Genomic DNA, 21,022 nt, shown 5'->3' on the forward strand with positions numbered 1-21,022 from the left:
ATATGAATAATACAAAATAAAGATCTGTATTTTAATACATTCTTGTTTATCGTAGCATCAGAGTAGTGACGTGTGGCATGTTGGTTAGACATACAAGTAAGAGTTTCACTGTACATCTAACACATGGCAGCACTGCTATTACTACGCAACTAACTTAAAATGGGATAAGTCAAGTAGAATAAGTCGTAGTGTCAAGAAATCTATAGATTTAATGAATGGTGTTTATTTAGTAAGTTCAGACATCTTTACTAAACAAGCGTCATCCATTGTTGCACTTGAAACAAACTGGTCGAGGAATCTGGTTTTCATTTTCTGTCTTTTCTAACAGGGGCATATCTTTTTACTTTCTCATATACGAAGTATAGGAAAAGTATTGTAATCGTCCAAAAATTAGACCTCGAGATTTTGAAGAATCTTGACATTTTAGACTTCCCTGAGTCCGATTTGCTTTCTCATGGGGAAAGTATTGTAATCGTCCAAAAATTCGATTTCGAGATTTTGATGAATCTCGACGTTTTAGACCTCCCTGAGTCTGATTTACTTTCTGGCAGGGAAAGCATTGTAATCGTCCAAAAATTCGATTTCGAGATTTTGATTAATCTCAATGTTTTAGACCTCCCTGGGTCTGAAAATACCTTTTTTGGAATTATGTCTGTGTATTTGTCTCAGTATGTGTATATGTAATCACGATAACTTGAGTATGCTTTCAGTTAGGTCAACCAAATTTTGCATACAAGTATTAGGTCCAAAACGTAGATTTCAATCAACTTTTTTACGCTATTTCCACTAACCAGAAGTGGTACTTTTTTTATTCATGCAGCTGCAGACTCCGATTTATTCAACTTTACTTTTATAATAATTGTTCAATATATTATTAATTTGATTTAATTGGTTGTTGATGGTTCTTTAATGTACATAATACAAAAATATAATCATTGTATTGTGGTTTACTCCTCAAATATCCATCCCCATATCGGAGTATACGTGAAAGTCTGGGGGGGGGACCGCTCCTGGTTTTTAAAAGTTGACAGTTGAAATCTGCCATAATCATCACATTTGCTGCTGTGACTACTACAACTGTTCTCAGCCTGAATTTTGTTTATGATATACTGGTACAGTATTATGTTATGTCTCCACCTCTTTAACTTTGTTTCTCTCTGTTTAAAGATACATAGCCATTTTGTAATGATTCTGTTATTTCAGCACTATTGTAATTCCAATACAAGTCCTGTTGCTTGTGATTTATGCATTGGTTTCTCATTTTGGGTGACAGTGGGGAGCACTGCTGCTTGTCTCAAGGACCCAGCATCTTAGTTGTGATTCGAATGCCTGGATGTAGTCCACATGGAGTAGGTGTTCTCCTTTGTAGGATTTTTCTGGGTTTTCCTCCCAAAGACATGCTGCAGAGGTTGAATTATGTCTCCAAAGTAGCTCTGTGTGACCAGAAAGATGGACTGCTGTACTGTCTGGGGGTGTTTTCTGGCCTTCTGTGCATTTTGCTGAAATAGCCTTCTGCAACTCTGAATTGAATTAACTCGGTTTAAAAATGCCATGTTTTTATGCTTCTTGCATATTTTTTCCTTTTGTCTGAATTACTTGTTGTTCTAGGTTAGATTGGATTAGATTAGATAAACTTTATTAATCCCAAGGGGGAAATGCAGATGCATTTACCAGCAGAAACATGAAAACAAGAGTACAGGCTCACATGTCAGATAATACAGCCAATTAATTAATCAATCAATCAATCGATAAGTTTATTTTTATTTATTTAACAAGTACATCAGGTGAAAGCATTGAATTGCCTGATAGCAGTGGGCAGAAAAGATTCACCTGGCCCCCAGAGGCACATCCTAGCACACTGTGGTGAAATGAGCCTGTGCTTAAAAGTGTTGTCTTATTTCCGTTTCCCCAGGCTTACTTACTTACTCACTCCATGGCACTAAGGTCAATGGAGGCCCTTGGCCTACTGCAGGATGCATGCCCCGTTCCCTATTAGTTTTTTTTAGATCTTCAACATCATCCATACTGTGTTATTATTTCCATGGCCTGCCAATGCCTGTTCTGCCATCTTCATTTTTTTTCTTTCCTATTTTCTTAACACATCTCTCTTCTTCCATTCTTTGTCCATGCCCAATCCATCTCAGTCTGTCAAACTTTACTTATGCCCCTTTCCATCTTACTTCCTAAATTTGATACTCCTCCTTTCTTACACTTTCTTAATTCTTCCTTTAATTTGGATAAAGGTGCTCATGCTTAAAACATTTTAGGTCACCATCTTAAAATCTTTAACCTTTGACGTAGTCTTTTTAATATTACTTGTTCACCACTTTCAGTTTTTTTGTTGATCGCAAATTATTAGGAAGCATATTGCATGTTCTCCCCGTGTCTGCATGGGTTTCCTCCCACAGTCCAAAGACATGCAGGTTAGGTGCATTGGCGATTCTAAATTGTGCTTAGTTTGTACTTGGTGTGTGTGCCCAGTGGTGGGCTGGTGCCCTGCCCGGGATTTGTTCCTACCTTGCGTCCTGTGCTGGCTGGGATTGGCTCCAGCGGACCCCTGTGACTCTGTGTTAGGATATGGCGGGTTGTAAAATGACTGACTGACTGACATATACTCTGTGTGGTCTTTTGCTGATTTTCTCTTCCAGGCTACATAGTTTAAGATTTTGCCCAGTAGGGGGCAGCATCCCACTTTAGTTTTAAAGCTATACCCTCAGGAATAACGTAGTAGGAACTAATGGTAGGTTAAGGGAAGGACAGAACCCTTTTTTTTTTTTTTTTCACTACCTCGTGTTACCGCACCAGACCTGCCCTCTTTTTGCCAGTTGGGGGGTTTCTGGTGTGTAAAGTACAGAAATGAGTCCTCGCTGTTTCTTTAAGGGGTTTTGTGAGCAAGAACAAACCGGAAGGGAAGAACAGAAAGCATCTGAGGTCGCATGCGTTGAACTTCCCCAAGAAAAGACGACAAATGATTTGGCTTGTCAGATGATAATCTTTACATTTATTGTAAGCACAGTCCACAAACTAAAGCCTTACACAGCAGTAAATCAAAAGTCTCCCTTGTGCATCAGAGATGAAGCACTGGTATTTCCTATAGATTCTTCCCACATAATTTGACAGTCATTAAGAGGTCCAAAATTATTTTCTTATGTTGTTTTCTGCTCAGAGGTGTCCGACGTTGGGACATAATTGTATTCCAGAGTGGAACATTGTAATCCTTGGTCCCTCAAACAGAGCCTTTTTTCTTTCCTTTTTCAGACCCTTCTTACCGCAGTGTTGATGCTCCCTGTGTTTCGGCTGGTGGGACTACGCACATTCTCAATGGCAAGTGAGGCCTACGTCTCTGGTAACCACTCGGCAGCCTTCGTCACGTGCCCCAATGAGCAGGTTGCTAAAGCTCTCGCAAGGTACGATGAATATTTTGATTTAATAATGCTGAACAGAGTTTAAATCCCACACCTAACCGTAAATAAACGATACTGGGGTCTCCAACTCCAATTCTGACGGGCTGCAGGTTTTCATTCTAAACATTTTCTTAACTAGTGACCAGTTTTTGCTTCTAATTCTGTTCTTTTTGATTTGCGTCACCCTAGTGTGTTCTGGCAAAAATGGCCCATCACAGTCTCGTCCATTCTGGCCCCCTATTCATCCATTGTCTCAAATTGTCTGTCTCACCCCTTCACCACTCATTAGCTAATGTGTGACGAGTGTGCAAAATGGCCACCATTGCATCATTCAGGTGGGTGCTACTCAACAGCAGAGGTTGAAATGACTCCCCACTCTCTATATAAAGCATTTTGAGTAGCGGGAAAAGCGCTACATGTAATTACTGTAATTGTTATGTACCGTTTGATTAATTAGTGAGCAGTTTTTGCTGCTAATTAACTCTTTTGCCTTAATTTTAATTGACTTGCTATTTGAGACTCAGACCCCTTAATGGTTTCTTTTTTCCTTAATTAGCAGCCAAATAATAATGAGACACAAAATGACCAGCTAACCTGTGTCCAGCATTAAATATCTGAAAATAAAGAAAGGTGAAGGTCTCTGTAATGTTGAAGGGCTCAAGTCCACAAAGCATTTTGATGATGTTAAAAAAAATTAAAATAAATAAATAATAAAATTAACAGTTTAGGAAATATTTGCTGTGTCAGAGTGAGAGCAGGGATTTAATTAACAACAAGAATCAACTTCTAATTATGAAACTGGTTTAGCTGGTCATCAGTTTGCTCACTTAACATCTCATTTCTGTTTGGCTGCTATTTTAAATAAAAAAGAAGAAATTCAGAAGACTTGAGTCTTAAAAAAGAAGACAATTAAAATGAAGGGGAAAAAAAAGTAAATTAATGGTCGGGAAAGTGGCAGGAAGGAAAACCTGCAGCCACTGCGGCCCTCCACGATGGAAAATGGACTCCCCGAAGTATACACTTACTGAAGTAGTTTAATATGAAGGACACAAGGTAGGGTCTGGGTGTCACAGAAACAGAGTGGGATAGAGCCACAGTGTATTATCCTTGCTTGTGTCCGTTTACAGTCCCCATATATACAGTGGGTATAGAAAAGAATCCCCCCTTCGAAAAATATTCCCATTTTTTTGCTTTACAGCCGTAAATGAAAACACACGCAAAAATTGTTTTTTTCCCAGCTTTACTTACTCAATGCAACCGATAACATCCAAGTGAAAGATATCACAGCTACAGTTCAGAAAAATTATAAAAAATCAAAAACAAGACATACTGAGATTAATAAAAGATCACCTCCCAATGTCATTTTGTTGACCCACCTTTTGCTTCAGTGACAGCCTTGAGTGTGTTGGGATTCTTCTCTATCAGATTTGCACATCTAGACTGAGTAATATTTTCACACTCTTCTTTACAGAACTGTTTAAGTTTGGTTCAAATTGGATGGTGAGCGTTGGTGGTCTGCTATCTTCAAATCTTACCACAGATTTTCAGTGTAATTTAGGTCTGGGCTCTGACTGGCCACACCAGGACATTCACTTTTTTCTCCTTCAGCCACTGTGTGGTCAATTTTGCTGTGTGCTTTGGGTCGTTATTGTGTTGAAAGGCGAACATTCTGCCAATCTTCCAACTTTCTGGCAGAGGGTAGCAGGTTTTCCTCAAAAATGTGATGGTGTTTTGCCTCTTGCTTTTTTCCTTCTACCGTAATGAGAGCCCCAGGCCATGTAGCAGAGAAACACCCTCACAACAGGATGCTGCCACCTCCATGCTTTACTGTAGGTATGATGTGTTATGGATGGTGAGCTGCATTGGTGTACCGTTTGGTATTGAGGCCAAATAGTTTGATTTTGGGTCTCATCTGCCCATAAGACCTTTTCCCACTTGGCATCAGAATCTTCAAGGTGTATTCTGGCAAAGCTCAAACGAGCCTTAATGTGGCCTTTCTTGAGAAGTGGCTTTTTTGGTCTCCATCTCCTGCCTTATGTCTGTCCACAACTCTATCCCTGAGATCTTTTGAAAGTGGCCTGCCACACATAGTCAGTTGTTTGCTGTCAGTTGCACTACCAAGCAAGGGAATGAATGCTCCAGGAACAGCTTCATTAATCACACTCATTACAATTGATCACAGGTGGAAGGAAGCCAGTAACCATGGTCTGCAGTGGAAATGGTGGGCACTTACACCGGATTGAGTTTAGGAGGGGGGTGATCCTTTGTTCATCTCAGTATCTCTTGTTTTTTATTTTTTAAAATTCTTCTGAACTGTAGCTGTGATATCTTTCACTTAGATGTTGTAGATTGTATTGAGTAAGTAAAGCTGGAAAAAAAATGGGTTTGTGTGTTTTCATTTAAGGCTGTAAAGCAAAAAAAAAAAAGGGAATATTTCGAAGGGGGGGGGGGATTCTTTTCTATACCCACTGTAGTTTGTACTCGGCCTGCTCTGCTCCAGGTAATGTATTGTTGCCGTATTAGTATGTCTACTAGTACAAGGTGAGACACAAAGATAACCAGATTGGTTACAAAAAAATATATATTTTTTGATGAATTACAGCATTCTAAACATTGTCACCACCTATATACTCCCCCTCCCAATCTCTACACCGCTCCATACGTATCTTCCATTGATTAAAACAGTGCTGGAAGTCTTCTTGCTTTAGGCTGTTCAATAGGCTTGCCGTTACTGTCTTCACTTCATCCCACTGAAGAAGAATGTATTCCCTTCAGGTCACTTTTGATTTTCAGAAACAAGTAAAAATCACAGGGAGCTAAATCGGGCAAATAGGGAGGATGATCGAGGACAGGAATGTTTTTGTCAGTCAAAAACTGCCTTACGGAAAAAGCATTGTGTGTAGGAGCCTTGTCTTGTCTTGTCTCGCTGATTTTTTTTCACCCAACATTGTCGCGGCAACTTGTGTAGCGATTGTTGTGCAAATACTGACTTGGCTATTCACAGGATATACCGAGCCGGTCGGCAGTTTGAGAGGGCATGTAGGAGGGGATATAGTTCTATGATTCATGTCCAGATGGTTTTCCAGGAAAGCCCCGAGCCCAGTCTGGTTATTTTTGTGTCTCACCTCGTATGTTTTACTCTTAGTAAGCCATGTTTCAAACTACATTCCATCTTGGAACAAGACATGCTGAGAGCGAAAGATCACTTTCCATGCTGCCTTCAGCCTAGTTATTTTTTAATTTCACTCCACTCCTACTTCTGATATGTTGAACTTTTGGTTTATTAATGCTGCCAATCTGACTCAACCACCAACTTGCTTTGCTTCCAGGTTAGTTCATCGTAGCATTCTCTGAAGCCCATCTGTCTCTCCCTGCCTCAGCCATGTAATAATAAAATAAAACTTCTTTTCTTGTAATTTCAGGGGGCTGGTGGAGAAGAAGCTGGCTGCTTGTGTCAATATTGTGCCAAAGATCACATCAGTGTAAGTTTTGATTGAAACCAATCGAGTGTTTTTATAACTTTAGCTGTGGCTTTATTATTAAAATTGACTAGCCGGCTTTATTTGGTTTACTGGTATTTTGTGGTTAGGTATTTGTACGTTTAATTTTCTGTTTAGGCAAGGTTTACTAAAGAATAGATAGATTTATAGACTTTAGTTTTAGTGTTGTTGGCAGGATAAAATTGATTGATTTATTGATTACACTTTATTTGTCCCCAAGGGGAATTTAAAAGTAATGCTTCTAAAAATAAAGCCATTTCATTTTATTCTATTTTCAGTTTTTGTGAGTTGACCTGATTATTTATTTTCAAGGTACGAGTGGAAGGGGAAAATTCAAGAGGACAGTGAAACTCTTATGGTGAGATATATCCAATGGCCTTAATAAGTGAATTTTATAGAAAACTAGGGGGCTTTGCCCCCTGCTCGCTTCAATCGCCATCCTTCGGGCAGGCGCTACTCACTAGCCACTTTGCGGTTCTGCCACTCGCGTATGGGGATGTGGATGTACAATTTAAACAGATTTTTATTTTCATGGGAATTGTCACATATGCATAATAGAACTAACTATTTTACATTACAGCGAGTAATTAACCATATTAAAAAATAGTAAAACGTAATAATTTGAAAGTAAATTAGGTTTCATGTTGCGTTATACGATTTTGTTCTGTTTGGATTTGAAATTAACATGCAAATACTTTTTAAACTTACACTTTTACTGTTAAACTTCAGTAAAAACAATTTTTTTAATTAACTTTTCGTCAGTATCGCATTGAATTTTGATTCTGTGTTTGGACTTTCATTGTGACACCGCGAAGTATAACTGCCTGTGAGTGAATTTCATTTCTTTCTTTCTAATAAATAAACCGACTTTTTTGAATGTTTGTTGCTGTGATTTGTTAATTGTCTTTGCAAAAGCTATTCTAACAGGAAACTGTTCACATTTTAATACGAATGGCATATTAATATCTCCTTTGGTGTCTAATGTTATCCACGGAAGATGTACTATGTTACTTTTCTTGGATACATCCTTCTTTAAACAGTAATTCGGGCCTGGCAAACCGTACAGTGTTAACAGTTGTAGATTTTCTTCAGGATATTGTAAGTTGATGTTTTCATCTTCTGCACGATCACCACTAACTGTTTCAGCATAGTCTATTGATACGTAACCAATTTGCTGTGTAACCGATCGACAATTTTTCACGTTAATTCGTTTGACTTCACTGTTTCTTGGTGCTAGGATTGCCCGTGTACTCATTTCTTCTATTGATAACACATTGGGATGAAATTCTTCAATAAGATTTGGACATAGTAAGTCATCTTTAATTGGGAACTTATAATAGCTGAGAGAGCATGAACTGTGTCTGTCAAAAGCATTCACACGAATGAGAGGTGAGAGGGCCATGAGCGTGGTTAAATATGGTTGCGAGGAGGGCGGGACTTGACATTATCTCTTTGAGAAAGTCTCGTCTCAGGATTTCCTTTTATAAAAGAGAGACATGTCTCTTTCAGGATACCATTTAAAAACTACATTGTCGGTCTTCAGATATACAGTATATTATAACAGTGTTTTTGTTTTCTCCCGCAGTGTAAAGTCATACTTTTAAGTGAATAAACATCTCTAGATTAAACAGAGTTGTGCCAATGAGCCACAGAGATGACATTTAAAAGTGATTGAAGCAAAACCCAATTTGTTAGATGACTTCACCTAAGTAAGATGGGAATGATTTTTGTGTGCACTTAAAGAACAGCTGGGATGCCAGGTGGGGTGAAATACAGGAAGAAATATTGGAAACACTCCTCTTTAGTTTTACATGGAAGGCTGAGATGGTACCTTGGGAAGAGAAGTGTGCCCCCTTTAGCCCCAATACTTTATTAAATGGCAGAGTCTCAGAGGTTGCTGATCAGATGGTGACTGCCTTGAAGGGGCCATCTAGCCACCAGAAGATGTTCCATCTCTGGTGTTCCTTTTCTGGCCCCTCTCCATCTAGTCAGATGGCCAGAAGGTTCATTATTTTTAAAATAGGACAAGAGTACATGTTTCATGTATTGGGAGATCGAGGCCTATGGTGAAGTGCTAGACCAGGTGTTCGAGTCCATGGTCAAAGCGCAGATCCAGTACTGATTATGGAACCCTTTTCTCTTTATATGGATTTCTCAGGGGGTATGAGATTTGTCAGTTCTGTATACATATGTGTTGTCAAGTTAGAGAAAAATTTATGACCATTATCTTGGCGGGAAGGTTCTCCAGGAGTATACGGTTCTCAGGGTGGTGCTACAGGTCATTCAATCTCTGTATGTACAATGTATAGGAATACCATGTGAGGAAAAAATAAAAGCTAATTTTACAGGCTCATTCTATTCAGGATTACACTTTCGTTTAATGTATTACATTTATACTTTTAAACCTTAGCACACGTTTGTAAATGACTTCAGGATGCACCCTTTCCAGAACCGTAATGCTGACAATTCAAGATTATTTAATATTTTTGTCATTGGTATTACACCTTAGATTTTATTCTGTGTATATGTGAAGGGGCAGCATGTTTGTGCAGTGGTAGCATTGCTGCCTTATAGTAAGGAGACCAGGGCTGACATCCTGGGTCCTCACTGCATGGAGCTTGCATGTTCTCCTTGTATGTGAAGTTAAATTGGCCCCAGTCTGTGTGTGTATATTCACCCTGCGATGGACTGGCACCCTGTCCAGCTCTTGTTTCTGCCTTGCGCCCGATGTTTCCAGGGTTAGGCTTTTAGCTTCTCTGTGTCTCTGCTCAGGATAAGACAAGTTTAGAAGATGGATGGATGAATGTTGACCTAAAAAGTCATTCATATTCTGTTAAGTGGTTTATCTCATTTGACATTTTTGAGTCTTCCTTTCTTATACATTTTGTTTGTGGAATTTTACAGATTGCCAAGAATACTCATATACTGTACATAATTTTCAGAAAACACACTTTTACAAGTACCCTGGTCTCTTTAACTACAGAGGCTTACACCTGATTCGTAGGATTAGAGTAGATAAGCTTTATTAATTCCAAGGGGAAATTCACATGCGTATAGCAGGAGAAATATAAAAATCAAGGATTCAGAATCACAGGACAGATTATACTGCCACACAAATGATAAATAAGTAAAAGTAAAGTTAACGAGTACATCAGGTGGAAACATTGAAATGCCGGATGGCAGTGGGCACAAAAAAACCCCAGATGTGCTACTTAGTACACTGTGGTGAATTTAGGCCTGTGGCTAAAATTGCTCTAAGAGAGCACCTCCTGGATTGGATAGAGGGGAGTTTTCATCATGGCATTAAATTTTGCCACCATTTTCTATTTCCCCCACAGCTTCCAGGGTCTCCAGGGTTTGCCCTGTAATGAAGAAGGCTCTAGTGATAATTTTGTTCAGACATTGCAGCATAGAACACCACGATGGCTACTATGGACTGGTAGAACATTTCCAGACATCACAAGACCTGAGTCTCCTTAGGAATTCCAGTCTGGTCAGGCCCTTCTTGTCCAGTGCTACTGTGTTTTCAGACCAGTCCAGTTTGTTGTTTATATGGACCCCCAGGTTCTTGTAGCTCTGCTCCACTTCCAAGTCCTCCTCCGAATGGCGACAGGTTTCAAAGGCTTCTTTGCACATCAGAAATCCACCACCATTTTTTTTTTTTTTGTCTCACCGATGTTGAGTTGCAGGTGTTTCTCCCTGCACCACAAGACAAAGTCCTCCACAACTTTTCCTGTTCTCTCACTCATCTCCAATACTAATGCAGCGTGTGGTGGACAAGTCATCTGAACCTGTCTGTAGATGGCAAGCACAGGTATTGTGCTGGAAGTCTGTTGTGTAGAAGGTGAACAGGAAGGGAGACAGGACTTCTAGTTCCCTGAGGTGGTCCAATGTTACACACCACCATTTCAACCTGACTAAATTTAATCTAATCTAATTTAACCACAGCAGCTTAGAACCTGGTGCTATAGTATAGTCCAATATTTGGTACTCTTGTCTCAGTCTTATGTGCAGCTTGTTACAGTCATGTGTAATTATGCCTTAAATGACTCCCAATCTTTCTTCATTTTGCAAGCATAATATTTAGTCATTCAACAGATTTGAATTGCGGTCGACTGTGAGCAATGCATGCCATATGCCTGTATAATAAATAGTTTGCAGCTGCGACTATGGTAAATGAATTGTCTGTACTAATTGTTGTTACATTTTAATGGAACTTATTCTTTTGCCCTATCCCAGAAAACACTATGCGCAGGTATCAACATAATGTTTCCCTGGGGTGTACATTACTGTTAATGCAAATGAATGCATTGTAAATGCAAAGACAATTATATGTGCTGTAACCCCCTTTGCAGCTGTGATATCTTACAGTGGTCCGGTTATCTCCCATCAGAGCAGCTACTGGTACATTTTACAAAGCCCCGTATTTAGCAACCTTGTGATTCAAGTCAAAATTGTACCTTGCAATGCTATTATTTGTAACTGACAAGATGATGCAGTCTGAATAAGGATTTGGGAATGGCTATTAACTACAGTAATAAGTCATCTGCAGTCCATAGCTTATACATGTATTGTCACAAAGTTCCTGATTTTATTCATTAATTGAAAAACTCGTTCATTTACGTGTAGTGATTAATGGGGTTTGTTTGCTGTTCACTAGTCTTCTGGGTAAAACATACAGTTAAGTCATTAAATATTTGGACAGGGACAACTTTTTTCTAATTTTGGTTCTGTACATTACCACAATGAATTTTAAATGAAACAACTAAGATATAGTTAAAGTGCAGACTTTCAGCTTTAATTCAGAGGGGTGAACAAAACGATTGCATAAAAATGTGAGGCAACTAAAGCATTTTTTTTAACACAATCCCTTCATTTCAGGGGCTCAAAAGTAATTGGACAATTGACTCAAAGGCTATTTCATGGGCAGGTGTCGGCAAGTCCGTCGTTATGTCATTATCAATTAAGCAGATAAAAGGCCTTGATTTGAGGTGTGGTGCTTGCATGTGGAAGATTTTGCTGTGAACAGACAACATGCGGTCAAAGGAGCTCTCCATGCAGGTGAAAGAAGCCATCCTTAAGCTGCGAAAACAGAAAAAACCCATCCGAGAAATTGCTACAATATTACGAGTGGCAAAATGTACAGTTTGGTACATCCTGAGAAAGAAAGCAAGCACTGGTGAACTCAGCAACACAAAAAGACCTGGATGTCCATGGAAGACAACAGTGGTGGATGATCGCAGAATCATTTCCATGGTGAAGAGAAACCCCTTCACAACAGCCAACCAAGTGAACAACACTCTCCAGGGGGTAGGTGTATCGATATCCAAGTCTACCATAAAGAGAAGACTGCATGAAAGTAAATATAGAGGGTGCACTGCAAGGTGCAAGCCACTCATAAGCCTCAAGAATGGAAAGACTAGATTGGACTTTGCTAAAGAACATCTAACAAAGCCAGCACAGTTCTGGAAAAACATTCTTTAGACAGATGAAACCAAGATCAACCTCTACCAGAATGATGGCAAGAAAAAAGTATGGAGAAGGCGTGGAACAGCTCATTATCCAAAGCATACCACATCATCATCTGTAAAACACGGTGGAGTGTGATGGCTTGGGCGTGCATGGCTGCCAGTGGCACTGGGACACTAGTGTTTATTGATGATGTGACACAGGACAGAAACAGCCGAATGAATTCTGAGGTGTTCAGAGACATACTGTCTGCTCAAATCCAGCTAAATGCAGTCAAATTGATTGGGCGGCGTTTCATGATACAGATGGACAATGACCCAAAACATACAGCCAAAGCAACCCAGGAGTTTATTAAAACAAAGAAGTGGAAAATTCTTGAATGGCCAAGTCAGTCACCTGATCTTAACCTAACTGAGCAGGCATTTCACTTGTTGAAGACTAAACTTCAGACAGAAAGGCCCACAAACAAACAGCAACTGAAAGCCGCTGCAGTAAAGGCCTGGCAGAGCATTGAAAAGGAGGAAACCCAGCATCTGGTGATGTCCATGAGTTCAAGACTTCAGGCTGTCATTGCCCACAAAGGGTTTTCAACCAAGTATTAGAAATGAAAATTTTATCTCCAGTTATTTAATTTGTCCAATTACTTTTGAGCCCCTGAAATGAAGGGATTGTGTTAAAAAAATGCTTTAGTTGCCTCACATTTTTATGCAATCGTTTTGTTCACCCCACTGAATTAAAGCTGAAAGTCTGCACTTCAATTGCATCGGAGTTGTTTAATTTAAAATTCATTGTGGTAATGTACAGAACCAAAATTAGAAAAAAGTTGTCTCTGTCCAAATATTTATGGACCTAACTGTAGCTCCAAAAAAGCATACTGGTTTGTACTGGTATTGCAGTAATATTAAAGTCAGCATAGCAGTGTTTCTCCAAAAAGGTATTCATCTAATTAAACTACCAGGACCGTACAAATCTGTAGGGGATTCAGAAAATATTCAGACCCCTTCAGTTGTTTCTTACATTTTGTTGTGTTGCAGTCTTGTGATAGTCATTTCAATTTTTTTCCCCCACATATCAAGCAACATTCAGTATCTCAAAATATCACACTGACACACGTATTCAGTGCCTTTACTCAGTACATAGTTGAAGCCCCCTTGGCAACCATTACAGTCTTTGAGTTTTCTTGGGTTTGCCATGACGAGCTGTGCACATTAAGATTTGGGGATTTTCTGTTATTCTTCTCTGCAGATACTCCCAGGCTCTGGTCAGGCAGGTTGGATGAAGACCATTTTTGGACAGTTGTTTTCCAGGTCTTTCCAGAGATGCTCGATTGAGTTCAAGTCCGAGCTTTTGCTGTGCAACTCCAGGACATTCTCAGTGTTGTCCCTTAATCACTCTTGTGTTGCCTTTGTTTTGTGCTTAGGGTCATTATCCTGTGGGAAGGTGAACCATTGGCCCAGTCTGATGTCCAGAGTGCTCTGGGGCAGGTTTTTGCTAAGGATATCTCTGTACTTTGCTCCATTCAGCTTTCCCTCAGCCTTCTGTAGTTCCCCACTTCCAGATGCTAAAAATCAACCCTATATCACAATGCCGCCACCAACGTGCTTCGCTGTTGGAATGGTTTAGCACAGGTGTGATGAGCAGTGTGTGGTGCTCTCCATGCTCGATGCTAATCTTGGTTTCTTCTGACCAAAGGATTTTGCGCCTCACAGTCCTTTAGGTACCCTTTTCGTAAACTCTAACCAGCCCGCATGTGTTTTTTTTCTGAGGAGAGGCTTCTGTCTGGCTACCCTTCATAAAACCCAGATCGGTGGAATGTTACAATGTTGTTTGTCCATCTGGAAGTTTCTCCCATCTCCACACAATTTATCCGGAGCTTAGCCAGATTAACCGTTGTGTTCTTGGTCACCTCTCTTACCGTGGCCATTCTCCCATGATTGCACCTTTTGGCCGAGTTGGCCTGCTTTAGGAAGATCAGTGGCTGTTCCAAACATATTGAATTTAAGAATTATGTGGGTAACTATCCTCATGTGAACCTTCAGTGATGCAGGGATTTTGTTGTAGCCATCCATAGATCTCTGCCTCAACACAATCCTGTCTGTAATCTCTGTAAGCAATTCCTTTGACTTCATGGTTTTGTTTGTCCTCCACAGTTGGCCTCCAAACAAGGTATAGAAACTTCTCTCACGATGATTATCGATAGAATGGGATACATCTGAGTTGTACGAGGGGGGACCCAAAAATAACCGGAATTTTGTTGTTGTTAGGTTGGTACTTGTAGTACGTGGTTGGGCCGCTAGGGCGATCTAGTTACACTCCTCACAAGTCAGTCTGCCAAGTGCCATCAGTCTGGAAGGTTGTGCTTGTGTTCAGTGAATTTTTTGTAAAAGTAGTTTTGTGCAAGTGTCGTTTTTTTACGATGGCCGACTATCGTGAGCAACGCGCGGCAGTGAAATTTTGTTTTCTTCTTGAAAAAAGTGTTGCAGAAACTATTGTTATTGAAACGTTATGACAACCCTGAACCACCCACCCTACTCACCGGATTTAGCTCCGTGTGATTTCTTTTTGTTCCCTCGGATGAAAAAAGACTTGAAAGGAAGGCGTTTTGCTGACGTCGAAGAAGTTAAACAAGAAACGACCAGAGCATTAATGGGCATTACTTCAGACGAATTTAAAAAATGTTTCGAACAATGGAACAAACGGTTAGATAAGTGTATTTCTGCCAATGGAGAGTACTTTGAAGGAGACTAATTGTAGTTTGTACAGAAAATTAAACACGTTTTAAAAATATTTCCGGTTATTTTTGGGTCCCCCCTCGTATTTCAAGTGTTATAGCGAAAGGTCTGGATTCAGTAAAACCTCGATTATCTGTCGGGCCTGGACCGAGGCCATGACGGGTAAGAAAAAAGACGAATAACAGAACACCTACTTTAAATATAATATACTGTAGATTAGCAAATAGAAAAATTTATTTACAAGACAAAATATAGTATCAACAAATTTAATTAATTCATATAATATTGTAACAACCAGCTTAATAAGGAAACACAACTAAAAGGTACCAGAGTTTTCTACATTTTACTTGGGAGTCTTCGTTCTGTAACAAACGGTGCCCTGTCTTATACTCCAGGGGTCCCCAACCCCCGGTCCGCAGCCGTCTGACAGCCGGGCCGCGAGAGAACTGCCAGCAACGGCGACTCACTCAGACTTTTCAGAACACTTGGCGGGCGGGGCTTTGCAGCGTTGCAGAGAGAGGAGAGAGGCCGAGGTGAGAGACTATTACAACAAAGTATTTTTATGGTCCCGACAGTTTCCCCATATGACATGAGTCTATAGAAATCACGTTACTAAGAAGTACATTCAACAGATGCTTTCATTAGCCTACAACGAAGTGACCTTGAAATGCTTCAACAAATCATCCACAGAGCAGTTAGATCTGTGGTTGCAGCTCAGTTGTGCACGTTTGCATAACGATCCCCAAACAGAAACATTGTAAAAAAATCTCTTTCTTCGAACTTTCCTCGTACTGTTTTTTTTTTTTTTTTTGCTGTTTTTGTTGTCTGTGGTTTTCAGTGATTCCTTTTGCTTATTGCTTGTCAACATTTGAAAAACATCCATTGGAATTTAACTCATTGTCACTCTCCTATAGAAATGGCAGACACGAAAAAAAGATTGCAGTGTTAATGTTTGTGATGTGCAATCTGTTGGATTGGCAAATGTAAAACATATGTCTTTGTTGTATGCAAAAAAAGAAGAAAAATCTCAGATTGCAAACGTATGCGAATTGCTTAATAACTTTAATAATAATAGAAATGTTATGTAAATTGTGTATAAAACCGCCACCAACCCCCCCGACTGGTCCGTGGAAAAATTTGCATCTAATAAAGTGGTCCTTGCTGTCAAAAAGGTTGGGGACCAGTTATACTCCATTATCTGGGTTACAGAGCACACCTCCAAAACAATAAAGAAAACTTTCCCTACCAATCAGTTTATCTCCTGACTCGCGTTCCTTTTTTCTCTGTACCACAAACATTCCTGCTCATTATCTCCTGTCTCTCCACTCAAAACATCCTTCCGCTGCACCTTTCTTTTTCTCCTAACTTCTCCAGTCACTCAACTCCTAACAGACATGTACACCCCTTACAGAACAGAAGCCCTTCACCCAGCCCCCCATTACTTACAGCATTCATGACACACTTTCTGCTCCCCAGCAAACCATAACAAGCTGCCAGCATATCATAATATATTAAAAAAAAACATAACAGAATTTAAAAAGAAAATTACGATACAGGAGAACATTAACATTACCATCGGTGGTTTCCATTTTCGACAAGTTTTTCAATTTTGTCGGCATCACTGTTTCTATTGTTCACTGTTGTTCTTCCTACTCCGTAAATTGAAGCAATGTTTGAAGCGCTTCTTCTGTTTCGTAAACGTTTAATGATTTTGGTCTTTTATGACAATTCCAACACCATATGCTTAACGTTTATCAGCCATAACAATGTATAGTGGATTAATTATAACAAAAGAGAAAAACTATGAGACACTATTAAAACTGAAGATACGTAACTGACACTGAGATTTCAAAATGCGGCCTGACGTGCTTCTGGGGAAGAACACTACACGTTAGCAGAAGGGGAGAGTTGTTCTAATATGCAGAGCTTACAGCGTACCGCACGGCAGTAGTAGTACAGTAATAGGTAGGTGCTGGTGTGCGCTTTTTAAAAAAAAAAAAAATAATTTTGGCCCTGACGTTAATGGAGACTGATGATTAATCAAGTGATGGATAATCGAGGTTTTACTGCACTTATGTCAATGTGATATTTCAGTTTTTTTATTTGTAATAAATTTACAAAAAAATTCTAAAATCCTGTTTTTGCTTTATCATTCTGAGATATTGAGTGTTGCTTGATGTGGGAAAGAAATAAATTTAACCTAAGACTGTGGCACAGCAAAATGTGAAAAAAGTGAAGGGGTCTGAATGCACTGTACCTCATTTGTATAGCTATCAAACTTAGGGAGGATTATTTTGGACAAAATTAATTAAGTATATTGTAAAATGTGACAAATTATAACAAAATAATGTGATCATACATAATTAAATGTGTCGCAACTTATGTTTTTTATTTCTTATGTATTTATTTAATAATTTCTTCCATAAAACCACACACAACATGGTAAGCCTTGAAACAAAAGCCGTCATTTTTATCCTTTCAGAGTTGAGAGGGTGGGCTCCAGCGAGTACTTTTTTTTTTTTTGACTGCAAGTCTCTGGTGAAGCAAATGCGACTGTGAATGTCCATGGCGGGATCTGAGTGCAATAAAAAGTTTCCCAAAATGGCTATGCAATACGACTACTTTAATTCAAGAAACTCGGAATTTATTTGAAGTATCTGCTGTAAATGTGGCCCTTGATGGCTGAACATTCACATTCTTTTCTGTACCGTATATGCTCATGTATAAGTCGGGTCTTGAAACCCGAAAAATCGATCATAAAATCAGACGCAGACTTATATGCCTATTCACAAATGCGACACTATTTATTTACATCTTCTTGCCTCCTCCAATCTCGCATCAGTTTCTCAGACACATCAAATTTTGTTGCAGCAGCACAGTTACCAATTAATTTCGCTACTTCAACGACGTTTAATTTATAACCAGCTTCATATTTTCTTCTGATCGAACTGTCCATCATAGATAAGAGATGCTCTTACGATAAAGGTGTATGAGGGTGTAAGATACAAAAAACACCAATCAGTGCAAACATCACTTCGGAATAATAGAGAGAGAGAGAGAGAGAGAGAGAGAGAGAGGTTAGGAGCACACGCTGATACAGCACATTGCTGCACCCACATAGAAAAAAAGGCAGTGTGCTCCGTGGTTACTCTCTCAGGTGGGCGGGCGTTAGCATATCATAATCTCTTGGACCAATAGTGTGAGTTTTCCGCAATCGACTTATATGACTGACATAAAATACCAGAAATTATACGGTAAAATCAAGCCCTGACTTATCCGCGGGAGAACTTATACGCGAGTAAATACGGTAATCAGTAACTTTTGCATTTTCTTGATTTTTTTCAAGTCCATAATATGATGAGGTAGTTGTGAGTTGGGATTCACAGCAATTATTATAAATACATTTTGAATGGTTTTAAATCCCCTTTATCACGTTAATTAACTGCTGCAAGGGACCCTGCAGCCATTTCTGTGTATCCACAGTTGCTCCCCACAGCTAAAGACAGTATTAAAATAAGTGGAGCGACAACAGTTTTTCGGATTAGTCTATGACACGTAGTGAAAGGTTGTAAGTGATTGGCCTTTTTAAAGTCAAGTCCCGACTTATTCGTGGGAGAACTTATCCGCGAGTATATACAGTAATTGCTTCTTCGGTCAAAAACAAAACCACCCTCTGCACTTTGATGGTTGAAAATGATCACTTAGGATTCACAGCTTATTTCGTGACAGTTATACAATGTCACCAACCCCATTGTTAGCCTTCTTTTTTTTTGTAGCTTGCCGAACTTTGTTATTTCAGCTCACATTTATACTTCACATTGAGATGGATTTTGCTCAGGCAGGTCAGGAGCAAACAGCCCAGCCTAATGTAATGCAGTTTTTCCTGAGGTTTCTTCTTTCTTCACTTTGTCTTTTGATTATATCAGTTTTAGCACATGGATGCCAAAAAAGTAATCTGACATGCTTGATATTTTCTCATGTGTCTCATATTTCTTCCTTCACTGTAACATTGAACATATACCAAATGCTTAAGTTAAATGTTTAAGAATATTTATAGGAACATATCATCAATGCACAAAGCACAAGTATCAAGATTTTTCCCCCACTCATTTCTAGTATGCAGTATAAGAACAGGCATAGGAATCTGTTAAGAAGTGCTGATATTTGTGCAGTGCCACCTATAAGAATGATTTTATTACGCAAGTACCACTAAATGCACTGCTTCTGTATTTCCGCAGATGGCACACTGTAAACACTTGCACTGTTCAGTGGCGGACCAATATTTTAAGGGCCCAGCAGCTTGAACTGTTATTGGGGCCCTTTCACAACCACCAACAGGGTCTCGGTAACCACTGTTATCTTCATCAATGGGCTTATTCCATTACAGATCTCCACAAATTTTTAAAACATGTAACCACTACATGTAGGGGTTTGAATATAGTAGACACCCAAAATGTATAAGCAATGTGGACTAAAGTCACTTCTGTGGTCCCTTTGGGATTAGGGGCCCTGAAGTTTGAGCTTCATTGTTTTCAGAGTAGATCCATGCCTGGCACTACTGCAAAGATTCCTGTACCTGCAGCTGCAGCAAAAAAGCAAAAAGAAAAATGGTAGCAATAATACTTGAGTATCAATGATCTATTTTGACTAAAAATTTTGCAATACTGTATTGATTTGTTGCACATTCCTAATACGATATATATGCAATTTACACACATACAGTATACTTACTAGATTTTTTAAAAACACTGATTAGATCCAAACCCAATTTTAAATAAATTAGGGTCAAAGATTTCAGCTGCTGTGTACCACATGTGGCCACATGAGTCGCTTGTCTGCAGAAATCCTACAACGCACAACAAAACAGACAAAGGTCGACAGTTTATGTGCAATGCAGGGAAGGTCTGACACTTGCTCTGTTATTGGCAACAACACATCCACCTCTCCAATGTCCTGTTTTGCAAATCTCTTCTCCTTGGTGAAAGATCAGGTTATATCACATGGTTAGGAGGACTGAAAGAGGAAAGGAAATAATTTGAAGCAACCACTCACAACGGTCACTACACCTATGAAAAAGCTCTGACACCAATATGCTGTGTTAAAGTAATGAATGTGTTACTTTTATTAATATACTTAAACAGAATAAATATTGATCTATTGTATAATATTACAAAAAGTATATATTAAAGGTAGAAATGCACATTAGAACAATCTTGATGAGAATATGGAACTGGAAGCACTTCAAGTTAGAGAATATTTTATCTGTGGCACCTCTACACGATAACCACCTTTTTCCACCCTCTCAAACTTAACACAGTTTTTAAACAGAAAATAGAATAGAATCTCTTATATATATTTCTCTTCTGGTTCGTCCCGCTTCCTGTTCAAAAGCAGTCCCGCCCACACGCAGCCGACACGGCATTTCTCAATTTGCTGTTCGTCCTCTTCCAAACCCTTCCCCACGCTGCCTGCAGCTCCTCTTCAAAACCGGTCCCGCTGACACGGCATTTCTCGATTCCTATTCCTGCTCTTCCAAACCTTCTCCACGCTGCCTGAGGCCTCCCATACACCCCCTCACCGCTTTTCTCGATTCCTATTCCTCCTTCGGACTACCGCGTTCCCCGCTCCTCTCTCATGACCCCATTGGTGTCACGTCACCGCCCTATATCTATCCTGATCGTGTGACCTTTCACTTCAGCCATGTGTGTGCCTGAGAGTCTTTTCCGCAGCCTGCTACAGAAAGGTACTCTGTCGACCATTGGCATTGGTTTCGCTCCTTGCTATTGGTTTCGCTCCTTTGTATTTTCATTATACTGTGATGGTTGTTTCCTAAGCCTTTGTTATAAAATGAACGACAGTATCTTCTCTGTCGACGGGTTTTTGTACAACGTCATCTCTATTCCGGGATCCGGCAACT

At 39.5% G+C, this 21,022-nt stretch overlaps 1 protein-coding gene across 2 annotated transcripts in view; it reads left to right on the forward strand.

Moving 5' to 3' along the window:
- The window catches only part of LOC114661896 (protein CutA homolog), a 42,387-nt gene that overhangs the window by 13,973 nt on the left and 7,392 nt on the right, over positions 1-21,022 (forward strand). For both annotated transcript variants that reach the window (XM_028815122.2, XM_028815120.2), the window contains 3 exons: positions 3,259-3,407; positions 6,827-6,886; positions 7,217-7,262. In XM_028815122.2, coding sequence (XP_028670955.1) covers positions 3,259-3,407; positions 6,827-6,886; positions 7,217-7,262 — 255 coding nt within the window. The remainder of the gene's footprint in view (positions 1-3,258; positions 3,408-6,826; positions 6,887-7,216; positions 7,263-21,022) is intronic.

Source organism: Erpetoichthys calabaricus, chromosome 12 (genome assembly GCF_900747795.2).
Source record: "Erpetoichthys calabaricus chromosome 12, fErpCal1.3, whole genome shotgun sequence".
NCBI classification, from domain to species: domain Eukaryota; kingdom Metazoa; phylum Chordata; class Cladistia; order Polypteriformes; family Polypteridae; genus Erpetoichthys; species Erpetoichthys calabaricus.